Below are 13337 nucleotides of genomic sequence, written 5' to 3'. Positions count from 1 at the left end.
CTTCAACCAACTGGCCCAGGTCTGTGCTGCGGCTAACTGAGAGGGAGAGGGACAATTACCTACTCTGAGAAGCCTGTGCTGCACCACAGTGTACAAATGCTCTAAAATTACCACAAATCCACTGACTGCATGACTTCCTTCTATCTCACACTGTCACCTCACTGTATTACATACCTCAGAGTCCTTCTGAAAAAGGATTTGCCAAAGAAAATGAGTTTTTGCAGCCAATCTCCTAATGCTATAGCACAGAGTTACCAGGATTCTCTGAGGTATTCTCTTTTGTTCTGAGGTATTTTCTTTATTTTCCCAAGTCACATTGCAATAATTTACCACTCACTGATAACATCATACAAAACAAAGTTAATGTAGTTCATACCATTTAGGTAGGATTTGTGGGGTGTGCGTGCTTGTCCTTGTTTTTTAGCTGTTTTCCTTTCAGAAGCAGAACTCCATGTTTGAAGGGGCAAGCACAAAATTTAATAACAAGTGATAATTATGCCTGGCTAATGATTGGCAATTTGAGCAATCAGGTAATAACTTCAGTTGATGTCAGTTTAGTTATCATATATAACACAAACAGGGAAAGGTCTTCTATTTTCAGTCTCACTTTCCCATAAATTACCATTTTGTATTCTATTACTGTACTGGCATCTTGGACAACTTTGACCAAGTAACTTCTCCCTGTAATAGCTCATTTTCCTCCCATCAAATGAGGCTCATACTTGCCTGCTCAGTGAAGTGCTTTGGGAATTACTAATGAGAAATTCTCTGCCTTTCTTCTCTCTCCATGCTTAAATACTGAAGATTACTCAGTATGAGTCCAGATGAAGAATTAAGTGTGTGCCAGTCTTCTGGAACAAGATACTTATCTGAACAAGTTAATGATTGATCCTTACTACATATCCATTAACTGTACATAGCTAGTTTACAAGAACCTGTAGCTCTCCTGGTGCAATGAAGTCAGCAGGAGTACCTTCTGCTCTTCATAACACAGGTATAGTCATTTCCATATGCCCAGCCCAGGTCAGGTGACTGAAGTCAGGAAATAAATCAGTCTTTTACCTCTGAGTCACAGCTTCTTTGTATGTTTGCAAAAGGAAACCCCAGTGTTTGCAAGAACACGAAATCCAGGAGGTGATCTGACTACCTCATTTTTGTTGGACTTGAAAGAGGGGGCTGCAAGATATCGACCTTCTATTGGAAGAGAATGATTTCACTGAGAACAAAAGAGGAAGCAAGTAAGCGGCCCGACAGATTCAAAGGCTCTCATCCTGCGTACAACAGTCTGCGATTTTTCAGCTTCATGGTGGCAAAAGCGCAGACGTTCTGCTCTGCCTGCTAACATCGTGTCCCAGCTAAGCAGATAAATAGGGACTTTCCGACACTGTTGTGAACCTAACCGCAGCTCTCACACCAGCATAGCCTTCTGATTGCCTGTCTCGGCCTTAATTCATATTTACAGGGGGAGGCAAAAGCTTTGGCCTGAATGAGCTGTTTTAGATGGAATTACTATGAGTGCAAGTATTGTAGCTCTGTCCCTGGCATCAAAACTCACTCACTTTTCAGTGGTAGGATTGAGATGTCTTTGAGAATTTTCAAGAGGTCCCAGTTGACTAGGCTGGGTGTTAGGGAAAGGTTCTGCATCCAGAGGGTGGTCAGGCACTGGGACAGGCTGCCCGGGGCAGTGGTCACAGCACCGAGCCGCCAGAGTTCATGAAGCGTTTGGACAACACTCTCAGATATAGAGTCTGGTTTTTGGGTGGTCCTGTGTGGAGCCAGGAGTTGGACTCAGTGATCCTCGTGGGTCCCTTCCAGGTCAGGATACTCTGTGATTCTCTAATTTTCTCTTTAGAAGACGGGTAACACCTTATGGCCAATCTCTTCTACATACACCAACAAATCCCGCAGGAAGTGGACGTCCTTCTAGGGAAGGCATTTCAGAGGTGCCCAATGACAGAGGGCAGCAGTACGGCGAGAAGAGGGGAACACCTATTGAAATGGACACGGCGCAGGCGGTTAAACCCCTCAGCTCCCTGTCCCGGCCCCAGCTGGCAGCGGCTGCCCTCCCGCGGCGCCCACTTCCCCGCGGGGAACTCGCTCCTGCGGCCGGCGGGCGGGCGGCTCGGGGAAGTTCCCACACGGCCCCGGCCGGGCTGGGCGGCGGCCGCGGGCTCTCCGTGCAGCCGGGGGGGCCGAGCCTGGGGCCGGCGGCTGCCGGGCAGGTACCGCAGGCAGGGCAGGGCAGGGCAGGGCTAGGCAGGCAGGAGGGGAGGGCGGGGAGCGGCGGGCAGGTAAGGGGCCGGCTCAGGAGGCGGCCGCAGCCGCGGTGCGGGCGGGGGACGGAGGCGCTGCCGCTGCCCTGGCGGCTATGCCGGTCCCGCCGGACCGCGGGCGGGAGGGGCGCTGAGGACCCGTCGGCTTTTCCCTCACTCTGCCTCTCTCTGTCTCTCCCCCCGCCCCGAGGATGAGCGGAGCCGAGGGCATAAACTTCAGGCGGACGGCCATCCGCAGGAAATCCAGCCCGGGCTTCGCCGCCGTCTCCAGCGGAGCAGCGCGCACCTGCCCCGCCGGCCCCCCGCGGGGGGAGGCCGCCCGGGGGCCGCCGGCAGGTAACGGCCCCTATCAGCTCCCCACGGCCCCTGTCCCGAAGCCCTTCGCCCCGGGGACACGGCTGGGGGTGCCTGGCAGTGCCCGGCTCGCTCGTACCCCCAGCCCCCGGCCGGGCCGGGCTTGCCGCGGTGGTGAACCCGCTTGGTGCTTGTACCCGCTGTCGGGCTGCGGGAGGGCACTGTCGCGACCCACTCTCACGACCGGGACAGCCACCGCAGCCGTGGCTGCCCCTCGCTCTCCTCCTCTCCTCGCCCCTTTCAGTAGCACACCTGTGCCAGGAGAGTTTCACCTGTCACGCTTCACAAGGCAGCCGCATCAGCTTAGCGCAGCGCGGTTAGAAGGGACGATAAGGTCAGGCTGGTTGCAGGTGTTACGTTGGGCTGGCTGTAATAGTAAGCTGTCTTAAAATCCATGCAGGAATTGCAGAAAGTTTTTGCTCCTGAGCAGATTAATGCACACCCCCATATATACATTATATACATATATATGTATGCATGTACATGTATACAGCACGTGATCCTGCGATGTGATGGCAGTGAGCGCTCCAGCAGGCGTGACGTGCTGTGCTTGTGTCGCAGCAGCTTGGCTTTATGGATGTGGAAGGCCAAAGTGGACAAAACAAAGCCTGAAATTTCCAGCGCACGTGTGCTGTATTGCTGGGAATGACATCGTGTGAAATATACAGAACAGGATGTCGGGGGATGTCTTTTCAGGGATTCCCAGGCAAGAGGCATGCTTAATTTGAAAGTATGCACAAATAAGAACAGACTGTCATGGTGTTGTTCATAGTGTGCTTTATTTTAGCATTAACGTGTAATGGCCTTGGCCATGTGCATAAATACACTTCTTTTTTTTTATTATTGGTGGTGGGATTTTTTTTTTCCAAGGCTTCAACTGCATATTTACATCTGGAAATAGGAATTAGCAGCTGTATTTGTAGTTGGAAGACTTAATGGATTTCATCCTCCTGTAACACTGATCAATTTGAACAGGAGCCCTGTGTTTTGTGTTAATTTTTACTTTAATTTCATCAGGCTTCTGCAGGTGCTTGTCATTACCCCAGAGTTCTGAGTAATAATTTCATACAAAACTACAGTCCTTTATTGTTGCCCTTTTCAGCCATGCACACACTAAACCCACAGGTGATTGGTATTTATTCAGTGTACACACAATGCATAGTTTGTCAGTGTTTGTACAAAGTTCTTGTGATTTCTGGATGTCAGCAAGGTGCTGAGGACCACAACAGGAGCACCACACTTTTTATCAGGTGGCTTTGCATTACAGTAATGAATATCATAGTACTTCCTTGCATCATGATTGCTAATATGATCGCTAATATGAAAAAAGTAACAAAATGAAGAGGAGGAAATGAGGGTTTTAATGGGTCTTTGGCTCCTTACCTGCTCCTCTGGTTAGCAGTGACTACTGCGGAATGTGCTCCAGCACCCTGTAATTCCAGGATAGTTTCATAGCCTAGTTTCATAGCCTCTTTGTGGTCAGAATGCAACCTGCACCTGCTGCTGATAAAAGGTGATTTATGATTCTTGCCTTGATTCTGCAAGTACAAACTTTAATCCTCAGGTGCAACATAAAGCTGGGTGTGCTCTTTCTCCTGTTAAAAAAAAATAAAATCCAGTGCTTATGTTTTCTTTTCCAGCTTACAAAACACTAACTGGATTTTAAGAGGCCTTGTAAAGCCAGAGCATACCTTTGGCCTGCTTGAAATCCTTTCTGGAGAGAAGGAGGAGTTACTATAGACCTCAGATCTCCAGTCAGTCTCCGCCAGGTGTTGTGAAATACAGTAGTTATTTATGTTTTGCCTGAGGACTGGACTCTTATAGTTGTCTCAGGTCAGCATCTGACGAACAAGTGAAGAAACTAGGTGTATCACATGAGTTATTGTAGTGTATAAACACATTGAAAGAAAATCTGGATTTTGTATATGGCAAGCTTATCGGAGGTCTTCTCAGATTACTAGTGTGTTATTTAGTGAGAAGACTTAAGACCTAGTGCAGTTGCCTTACGCTTAAGAATGTCCTCACATCCTTTGACGTTGGCCTGGTGAAGAAGGGAATATTGCAGATTTTCTGTGCTGGGAGATAAGATCTGGAAGCAATTCCATTCATGGTGGTGTTTGAAAATGCCTTTAATGATGAAATGGGCTACTTAAGTTGTATCTTACGGCATCAGTCTTTTATTGTGTCTTGCAATCTAAGTGTCCAACTTCTAATGGAAATATCTTTCTCCTCTTCAACATACTATTGTCCAAATCATTCAGGTTCACTGTCATAAGCAAAATTGCAGTTGAGTTCTGTTAGCATTGAAGTTTGAAAAAGAATGGTGTGTTTAACTATCTACAGGACCTTTTAGAATTTTACACTAATTTAAGGGCTTGAACAAAAGAGTACTTGAATCTTCAGAGATACTTTGAAATGGTCAGGAAATGTCAAGGCTGATATCTGGAGACAGTTTAAAGAAGAGCTTTTGGTGGAGTTAGCATGATTATTCCCATCAAAAATGGATTATTAACCATTGGGGATTGATTTTTTTTGTCCTGTGCCGAGTTAGAATTCATAGTTGGTACTAACTGGAGCAAATCTTCAAATGCAAGTATGTGTTTTAACTCAAAATTAGCTGTCTGCCAAGAAGTAGGTGTAAGTTATTGCTTGCTTGTTCAGCACCTTTTGCAAGCCAACAGCTCTGCAAAATGTGAGCATAGCAGTACTTTGATACCGCATTGGATTAAACTGTCCTGGAAGGTTGTATATCCACTGATTTAACTTGATTTATCTGTGTAGTGAAAACAGTTCTGAACACAAGGACACAGTAACTTGCTTTCATAGAAATAAATAGCTTTTTTTTTCTTTTTTTCTTTTTTTTCTGTTACCGGTATATTCACCTCTATCCTTGCTACACATAGACTAGGTTAACTTCCTGTGAACTTCAGATCTTGCACTGGTTCCTTGGTTTTGTTCACTTAAATGCAAATTTACACCCTTTCTGGACTGTTTGTCCCATTCTCTGTTGCCTAAATACGCCTGCTGGCATTGTGCTGTACATTAGTGTTCTCAGACATTACAGCATGGTTCTTGGGAAGCTGAGGTAATTTGCATTCAGGACAGCACTCACTGTAGCAAGGTATCTGCATAACACTGACAGGCAAAAAAAAAAAATCCTGCTGCTGGTATTATATCCCTGCCTGTTAAATTGATATGATTTTATGGGATTATGTTAACAAAACTTCTTTAGTCCTTTGGGTTTCCTTCTTGCAGTATGAGATAGCTAAGTAAGACTGTAGTAGCATCCTGTTCTAGTCTGTGATAATTGCCTGCCTGGTTGATTTTCATTGTTGCTGGTTTTCTTTAGTTTAATTTTTGAAAATTAATTAATTTTGGACTATCATTCTCCTTGCTCTTGCCTTTGTGTTACCTGCTGTATGATGTTGACTGGTCTGCAGTGACTGAAAATCTGCTTGCTATTGAGTGTGTTCAAGGAAAACCTGTATGATCGTTAGGGATAATCCAAGCAATGGTTGGGATCTCTAGATGCTTTAGAGGCCACTGCAAAAAACCTGATTGCCTTGTATGCTTTCCTGGTGAATGCAGGGTTTTTGAAATCTTTCTAAAGTTGAAATACCTCAAGGAGAGCTGATACTTCACAATATTGAGGAAGGAGGGTGATCATATAGGAATTTGCTTCTAAATATTCCATTCCCTTCAAAAAATAAGGGAATGTAAAGTACAGAACTTGCACAGGAATACATTAGCTATTAAATTTCCCTGTTTGCTGTTATTAGACAACTTCCTGTTTGTGTGGGCCAAATTAAACTTGTGTGCCTTCTGTTGAAGTCAATGTGTTGTGTGGAAGGTGGCAGGAAATGAAACTTAGTTTCCAGAATATAATTGTACGGTTTTCTGAGTCTTTTCTTTTCCTTTTCTTCTCCTCCAAATATTTAGGATCAAGGTAAACCCTTTGAGTGCACAGTTCAGTTTACAATCTATCAGGAAAGTTGCTTGTCTCTATATTTTGGGTTGGCTTGGTGTGTCTGTTTTGCCTTTGCTAGGCAACATCTACTTTAACCAGTAATTTTTGTTGGTCTTGTAATACTGACTTCCTGGAGATTAGGATGGTGATTCCCCTAAATAAATTCAATTTCTTATTCACAACTGCTTGACTTGCTAATGGTTTGAACCACAGAGGGTTTCAAAGAAGAATTTGACAGGGGTTTGCTAATAATATAAATCTGCTCCTTGCTGGAAAGGTTTCTCTGGAGCGTACCACCCAAAATGAAAGTGCTGGTAAACACCATTCCTGAAGTGCTTTTAGGGATAGCAAAATTAGGAAGGTAATAGCTCGCATACATGATCCAGATTAGTTTGTTATACAGAAATCACAGGATCAGACTGCTTTTGCAGATTAAAAAAAAAAATGGTTTGGAGATTTTTGAATTGGAGGAGAACCTGCTTAGGGACTGTTATTTTTGGGCAACCAGTAGATCAAAAATATTGAAAAAGCAAGCTGTTCATACAGGAAAATAATGCTTTGCCCTTTGGTTGTTTTGTCCTTTGTCTGTCAATATCTGTGCTTCTTAAAACTGAAGTTGTCAGACTTTTCACCCACTTCTTAACTCGTGGTGATGAGCTATCTCATCTCCCAGCATTTCAGTCAAAATCCCATTCTGGGCAGTATTTTTATTTGATGCTGTTTGTCAGTATGTGTTGAGTACAGTGTGAGCTGTGATAAAGCATTTTAACTGCTGTATTTAGCACTGTTATGTCTTAAAGAAATGTTAAGTATTTGCTGTAGAAGACAAATTATCTTCCTGGCATGATGTATTTGTCAGAGGTAAAGGAAGGAAAAATACAAAGCAAATTATTTTAAAATAAGATTTTTTTTTCTTCCCTCTTCTATTTATCTTGTTAGTGGGTAGATTTTCTTTGGAACATTATTATCAATTCAATACTTTATGCCAATTACTGACTACAAATCTTGTAGCTGACACTCCTCTGTGAGGTGAAAAATGGCGTTCTCTCCCAGTGTGGGACACTGCATATAGTATTTCTCTTGAATGTAAGTCAATCTAGGATGTATAATTGCACTTAGATGATCGTAATGATCTCTTCCATCATGTGAAATCTAGAATTAAGCTTTGCCTCAAGCTCTTGATGGTAGAAGCGTTTTAATCAAATGTGTAGCTGTGGACGTCTTGATATATTCAGGCCATTATCAACAAACTTACATGCTTCTGACAAGGGGAGACAGAATTCTGTTCAGAGAGGGTATCCCAGAGCTATAGTTCTGTCAATCACCCAAGCAAATAAAAAGAGGAAATTGAAAAAGGATTTTTTAATGTTTTGTTGAAGTAGCTGCTTTGGAAGTAGCGTTTTAATGCAGGTAGCTTCAGCAGAAGAAACTACTTTGGAAATTAGTGTGGAGAAGGGAGTTTGGGGCTCTGTTGAAATGTTGATGTATGAAATAGAAATCAGACATGTCGTCTCAGTGTACAAATAAACAACAGTAAGGCAATACCAGAAGATGCGGAGAAATGAGTGGAAGCAGAAGAGGAGAGGGACTAAATTGCTGCAGTAGTTTGCAAAGCAAGAAATGTAAAGAAAGATGTATATATTTTTAATGAGTTTTGGAGCAGTTTGCCTCTGATTACACTGAATTTGATGAAATGGAGTTTAAAATGGATTAAAATTGGAGGCAAAAGACATGGAGTAGAAGCTAGGGCAGAGTGATGAGAAAGTGTTAGTTACGAAGTATTAATGCTGAGCGTGTCACAGATGTTAATATAAAATATGCTAAATAGCCTTGAAAGGAGGGAAAATGTGGTGGAACTCTAATCTGTGACATGAAATCCTATGATTTATTCCTGACTTCTGTATAAATGTTGTCTTGAAGCATAGATGATAATGCATCAGATTTACAGGTCTAGCCTTCTCTTCATGGATAATTAAAGGCATGGGCCCCCCTTTCAAATAGATGCCAGTGTACCCAGAGCTAGATGAATATTGGGGAGAGAAACTGTTTACTAGCAATTAAAAGTAATTTTGACTGATTCAGAGGCTTGATTTCTTCTAGCTTCATAAAATATTTGGCTTCTCCTTAGTGGAGTGTGTGAAGTTTCCATGATTCTTTTTGATTCTGTTAGTCACCATCATGACCGAGTCCTCCTGGTCAGGAGTTTCAGCTATACCCAGCCTTGTAGCTATGTAATGACGTGGTAACTACATCCAGCTACAGACTACTTGAAACTTAGGGAGTCTGAGGTGCCTCTGAGTGCTATTTGTGGTGCTGCAATACCAGGCCTGTCCCAGGGTTGCTGTGGGCAGTTGTCCTAGCTTAGTGGTGAACCTCTCACTTGGGTTAGAGTGGTGTGCTTTTTCTGGACTAGCTGGATTTTTGATGGAGCTTCTGCGTGATCTCTTTAGGGACCTTGCAGCGCTTGAAACACAAGTCAGTAGAGAATTTTCAAAGGAGGTGGAAGGTGTCCCTGCCCATGGCAGGGGGATTGGAACTAGGTGATCTTTAAGGTCCCTTCCAAACCAAACCATTCTATGATCTGTGATCTTTTGGTACGTCTTCTATGAGGTGAGAAATATCAAGATCTGGGCAAAACTGCAGACCTGAGAGGAGATCATCGTGATGGTACCCAGTGACTTCTGGAGGTAGAAGAGGGAGAGACAATGCAGAGCCCCCTGCTGATTCTGACCGACTGAGCTCTCTTCCCTCTGGGAAGTGTCAATTCTTTAAGCTCCAGCCCATATGCAAGAGAAGGGTGACTTTTTTCCCATTTGCTTCATGATTATATTGGTAACCTTTATTTTCCTTCTGGGCTGAGTCATTCAGTCGCTAATGCTATTTCAGTCTCCTAAGTTCTCTTCCACCACGGAAAACTGTTTTCTAAATCAAAAAACAAAGTTTGAGTCTACAAGAGATTTGAAAAAAAAAAAAACAACACCACCTATAAATGACCCAAATTGTAAAATTGTTAAATAATAATATTTGAAGATAAGACTCTCTTTAAATGTTTTGTCTGTATTAGAAGGACTTGATGTCAACTTCTTGCAGTGAATAATCAGACTATTTTTCCTCTTTGTGCTTACGTACTGTAGTTCACTGTTTTGTCTATGGTACTTCAGTTTCTAAGTTGAATATTAATATGCACATTATTTTTGTTAACATCAGTAATTGAGTTAGGAAATGAAACTTAATGGCTAATTACGTTCATCTTCAGAACTGGAGATTTGAGAATCAAAACAAAGCTACTGATACAGGAAGCCTAAGTTGTTTTGAATAGAGCTGAAACCCTTTTTTTTTTTTTTTTTCCAGTTGTATGCAATTATACTGCTAGACTTTCTTCAGAAGACTCTTGCCAAAACGCCCCTATTTTAATAGTTTACATTCCTTTTTAAACAGTCTGATACTAACTCTGGTCATTGAGAAATCACATTCCCTCTGTGAGGGTAGAATCCTCATAGGTAAATGCTTACCTATTTTAGCAGTTCTACTGTATTCAAGAAAGTTATGTGGGAGGACAGATACCTGGGGATGGTTTTCAAGAGTTAAGGGTCCTTTTAATTTGCTCTTTCAAGAAAGAGGGCTTTTATCTCTTTAAAAGAAAAGCTTAGAAATTCTCAGGTGAAAACAGGATTCCAGGGCAGTCTTTATAAAACATAAGATTTTGTGGTATAAACAATAAAATGAGAACTGTTGTTAGTGCATAAAATCATACAGCATTCATGTTTTGGCTTATTTTGCTTCTAAATGTATAACTGTGAATTAAGATGCATTTTAAATTTTACAGCAGTTAAGCTGCATCTACTTACCCTTAAAAATAGCTGTTCCTGTTAGAAACTGGAACAGCCATTCCTGTTCATTACTGCAGAAGCTTAAGTTGATTTTCATCAAGTTCTCCTGGTTATCTGGACCAACTGTTGCTTTGTAATTACCTTCACGTTTTCTTGAGTGACAAGTGATTGTGCAGTAAACACTGTTCTTTATAATTTATTAATGTACATCTGATCCAGTGGACAAATATGCTCGCCAGGCTTAAAAGTGAAGGGCATGCTTATGACTGAGCTGGCTGTTCACACGCTGTTCAGGGACTGCCACGCCAGGTCAGGGAGCAGAAGGTAATGGCACTAGGACTCTATTGCGGCTTTTGTGGTTGGGTAGAATGGAAGGATGTAAGCAAGTCAAAACACAGCAGTCCAAGGGGCTGGTTGTGCACATCACCTGTTTCAGAACTTCCTTATATCCTTCCCTGGACCCATATCAAGCCTAAAGGATACCTTCAGAATAACTCCGCTGACATGCAGTTGAAGGAGGGAGTTCAAAGTCCATCCTGTCTGCTCTGTGTAGCCAGCAAGAAACCTAGCTGATGTTGGCACGGGCTGTCCTTGGCGTTCAACCTCAGTGTTGAGAATTATCCCTTTCCCTTTAAGTGTTTATCTTTCTTACTGTCTGTGAGAGCTTACTGCTTGTGCACAGGATATACTAAAAGACTTTTGATGATAAGAATGAGAATGATACTCGCATTCAGTGCGTTAATAGGGAAGTTGAAATTTACAAGCCCAGATGAACTAGTTGGCTCTTCTGAGGGTTTTGATACAGCTTAAATAACCAAGTGTCTGTTGACCTTAAAACTAGGAAGTAATAATTCCACACAATTAATATCTGCTTACTTTTAACAGTATAATCTCTGTTTTTCTTATGTGGCTGACACTGTGTAGTTAACTAGGTTTATATGGGGTTGCTTCGGTTGTTTTCAGCAAATGCAGATGAGCTGCAACAGAAATGTAGGCTTATCATTTTAAACTCTGAATATTAGCTGTATTTTGAAATGAGGTACATAACATGTGAATCTTAGCACCGTGAATATTGTATCCTCTTTATTTCCTAAATGCCATTCAGCAGATGGGCTGAACTGGATCCTGAGTAAAACTAATTTTAATTGTGTTTTTTTTTTTTTTTTCCATGTAACTTACAAAAATGTTGAGATACAAAGGTGATAGGTCTTATATGCAGTGAAACCATTTAATCTTTCTCATTTATTTTATGATTTGCTGATTTAAGTATTTACATCATTTAGAAAACCAAAGATTATTTCTATGGATGACCCATGCATCTCAAATTGTCAGATTTTTTTTTCTGCACGTGGTTAGGTAGTGATGTTTAAAGGCATTTTCTCAGCCCTTATCGATTGCTTCCGCTCAGGTCAAGGCGACATGTTCAGCGTTCATGTGAAATAGCATGCGGTATTTGAAAACTGTGAGCCCAGCTGAGATCCTCCAATATAGGACATCACACAGCTTTCATAGTCTTCTAAAATTTCTTTGGTACAAATAATTTAGACTCTTATTCTTTAAAATCCATAGTTTTCATTATGGTTTTATGAGAGAATGTTAAAGTAGTCCTTTCAAAAATGAAAGTGATTTTAAAGCTGACACTGAGAAAAAATCCCCAGTGTCAGCAAAACTGCCTTGGTAGTGCTGCTGAAGTATCTGCATGGGGAACAAATCTGGGATGCAGCAGTTTAACTTAACTCTTTTCCAGGTAGTACATCTGGCCATGTCCTGAATATGGTCAAGTTACAGACTCCAACCCTTCACTTGTAGAGAAGTGAATGTAGGACACCGCAAATGAAAAATCAACCTCTGTTGTTCATGCCTAGTAAGTGTCATAAGTGCCACTTTCATTTCACCTGGAGGTGTCTGGGAGATATTCTTCAGTTCAGTAACAAATTACAGAAATTCTCTTTTAGAATAACATTTTGGAGCAAGTTTGCTGCAGAAAAAAAAATCAGCTTCCCTCTGCTGCCCTGTTGTGTAGAGTGCTATTGTTAACACCAGTGTTGGCTTAAAAAAAAAAATAAAAATAAAAATCTCACAATTTCCTTCCTTTGGTCCCTGGGAAGGAGATTAGAGAACTGAGCAGAAGTAGATAGCTTGTGCTCTTAGGAAACTATGGGGGTGCAAGTATTTAGTAGTTTTCTATCTCATACAGTGCTCGGTTCAGCTCTGCTATTGGAAAAGTACATACCAGAAAAAAAAAAAAAAAGCATACCTGCCCCTATCTGCTTCCCATATGTTCGTTATTCATGCCAGTAATATTCAGGCTGTCTGTATGCCCCATGTGCTACCCTGAATCTATAGTTTAGGATGAAAACGGAGAAATTTCTTTTCTTTCCCCCCCTTAAGAGATCAAAGTAGTTCTTTGCTGTCAAATATTAACTTCTGTTTAAGGAAGGGAAAATACTTTTTAAATGTGAAAAGTGAGGATATATCAAGCTTGACAAGAAGTGCATACTTAGTAAGATGTAGGTAAGGCTAACAGAGCTGGAACCTGCAATGCAAATAGCTGAAGTAACTGCAGTGTTACAGTTGGAGGCTTTTTTGTACACGTGCAAGGGCAGGTTGTTTGAAGTTGAAATACAATGTTGTTTACAGTGGCTAAGGGTGTAGAAGCAGGATCAGCTTTCTGATAAGGGTTTTTCCAGTTACAGTACACAAGGGGTTAGAAAAGCAGGAGCAATTTAGTAACTACAAGTCAGGAGAGTGGACTGCAAGCTGAGTGCACGGTGCTGAAATAACTCTTTACGCAAGTAATTTTTTCTTTTTAACTTTTCTTGGTGTGTGGGCTTACATTGGAAGATCTCTCTGAGAGAAGGCAGGAGAATTCTGATAACTGGTAAGCATGTTAAACTTTAAATAAAAACTGTT

General features: G+C 41.8%; 1 protein-coding gene across 4 annotated transcripts in view; it reads left to right on the top strand.

Moving 5' to 3' along the window:
- The first annotated feature begins 1029 nt into the window (after positions 1-1029).
- FGD4 (FYVE, RhoGEF and PH domain containing 4) overlaps positions 1030-13337 on the top strand; it is a 115019-nt gene continuing 102711 nt past the window's right edge. Inside the window, exons 1-2 of one of the 4 annotated variants that reach the window (XM_080553513.1) lie at positions 1030-2222; positions 2464-2609. In XM_080553513.1, coding sequence (XP_080409639.1) covers positions 1870-2222; positions 2464-2609 — 499 coding nt within the window. In that variant the 5' untranslated portion in view covers positions 1030-1869. Of the gene's footprint in view, positions 2223-2267; positions 2292-2463; positions 2610-7587; positions 13306-13337 lie in introns of those variants that run through there. The other 3 variants (XM_080553516.1, XM_080553522.1, XM_080553514.1) reach the window with 3 other exon arrangements.

This window comes from Anser brachyrhynchus (assembly GCF_964034855.1).
Source record: "Anser brachyrhynchus genome assembly, chromosome: 1".
Lineage (NCBI taxonomy): Eukaryota > Metazoa > Chordata > Aves > Anseriformes > Anatidae > Anser > Anser brachyrhynchus.
This window is presented reverse-complemented; position numbering and strand designations above follow the sequence as displayed.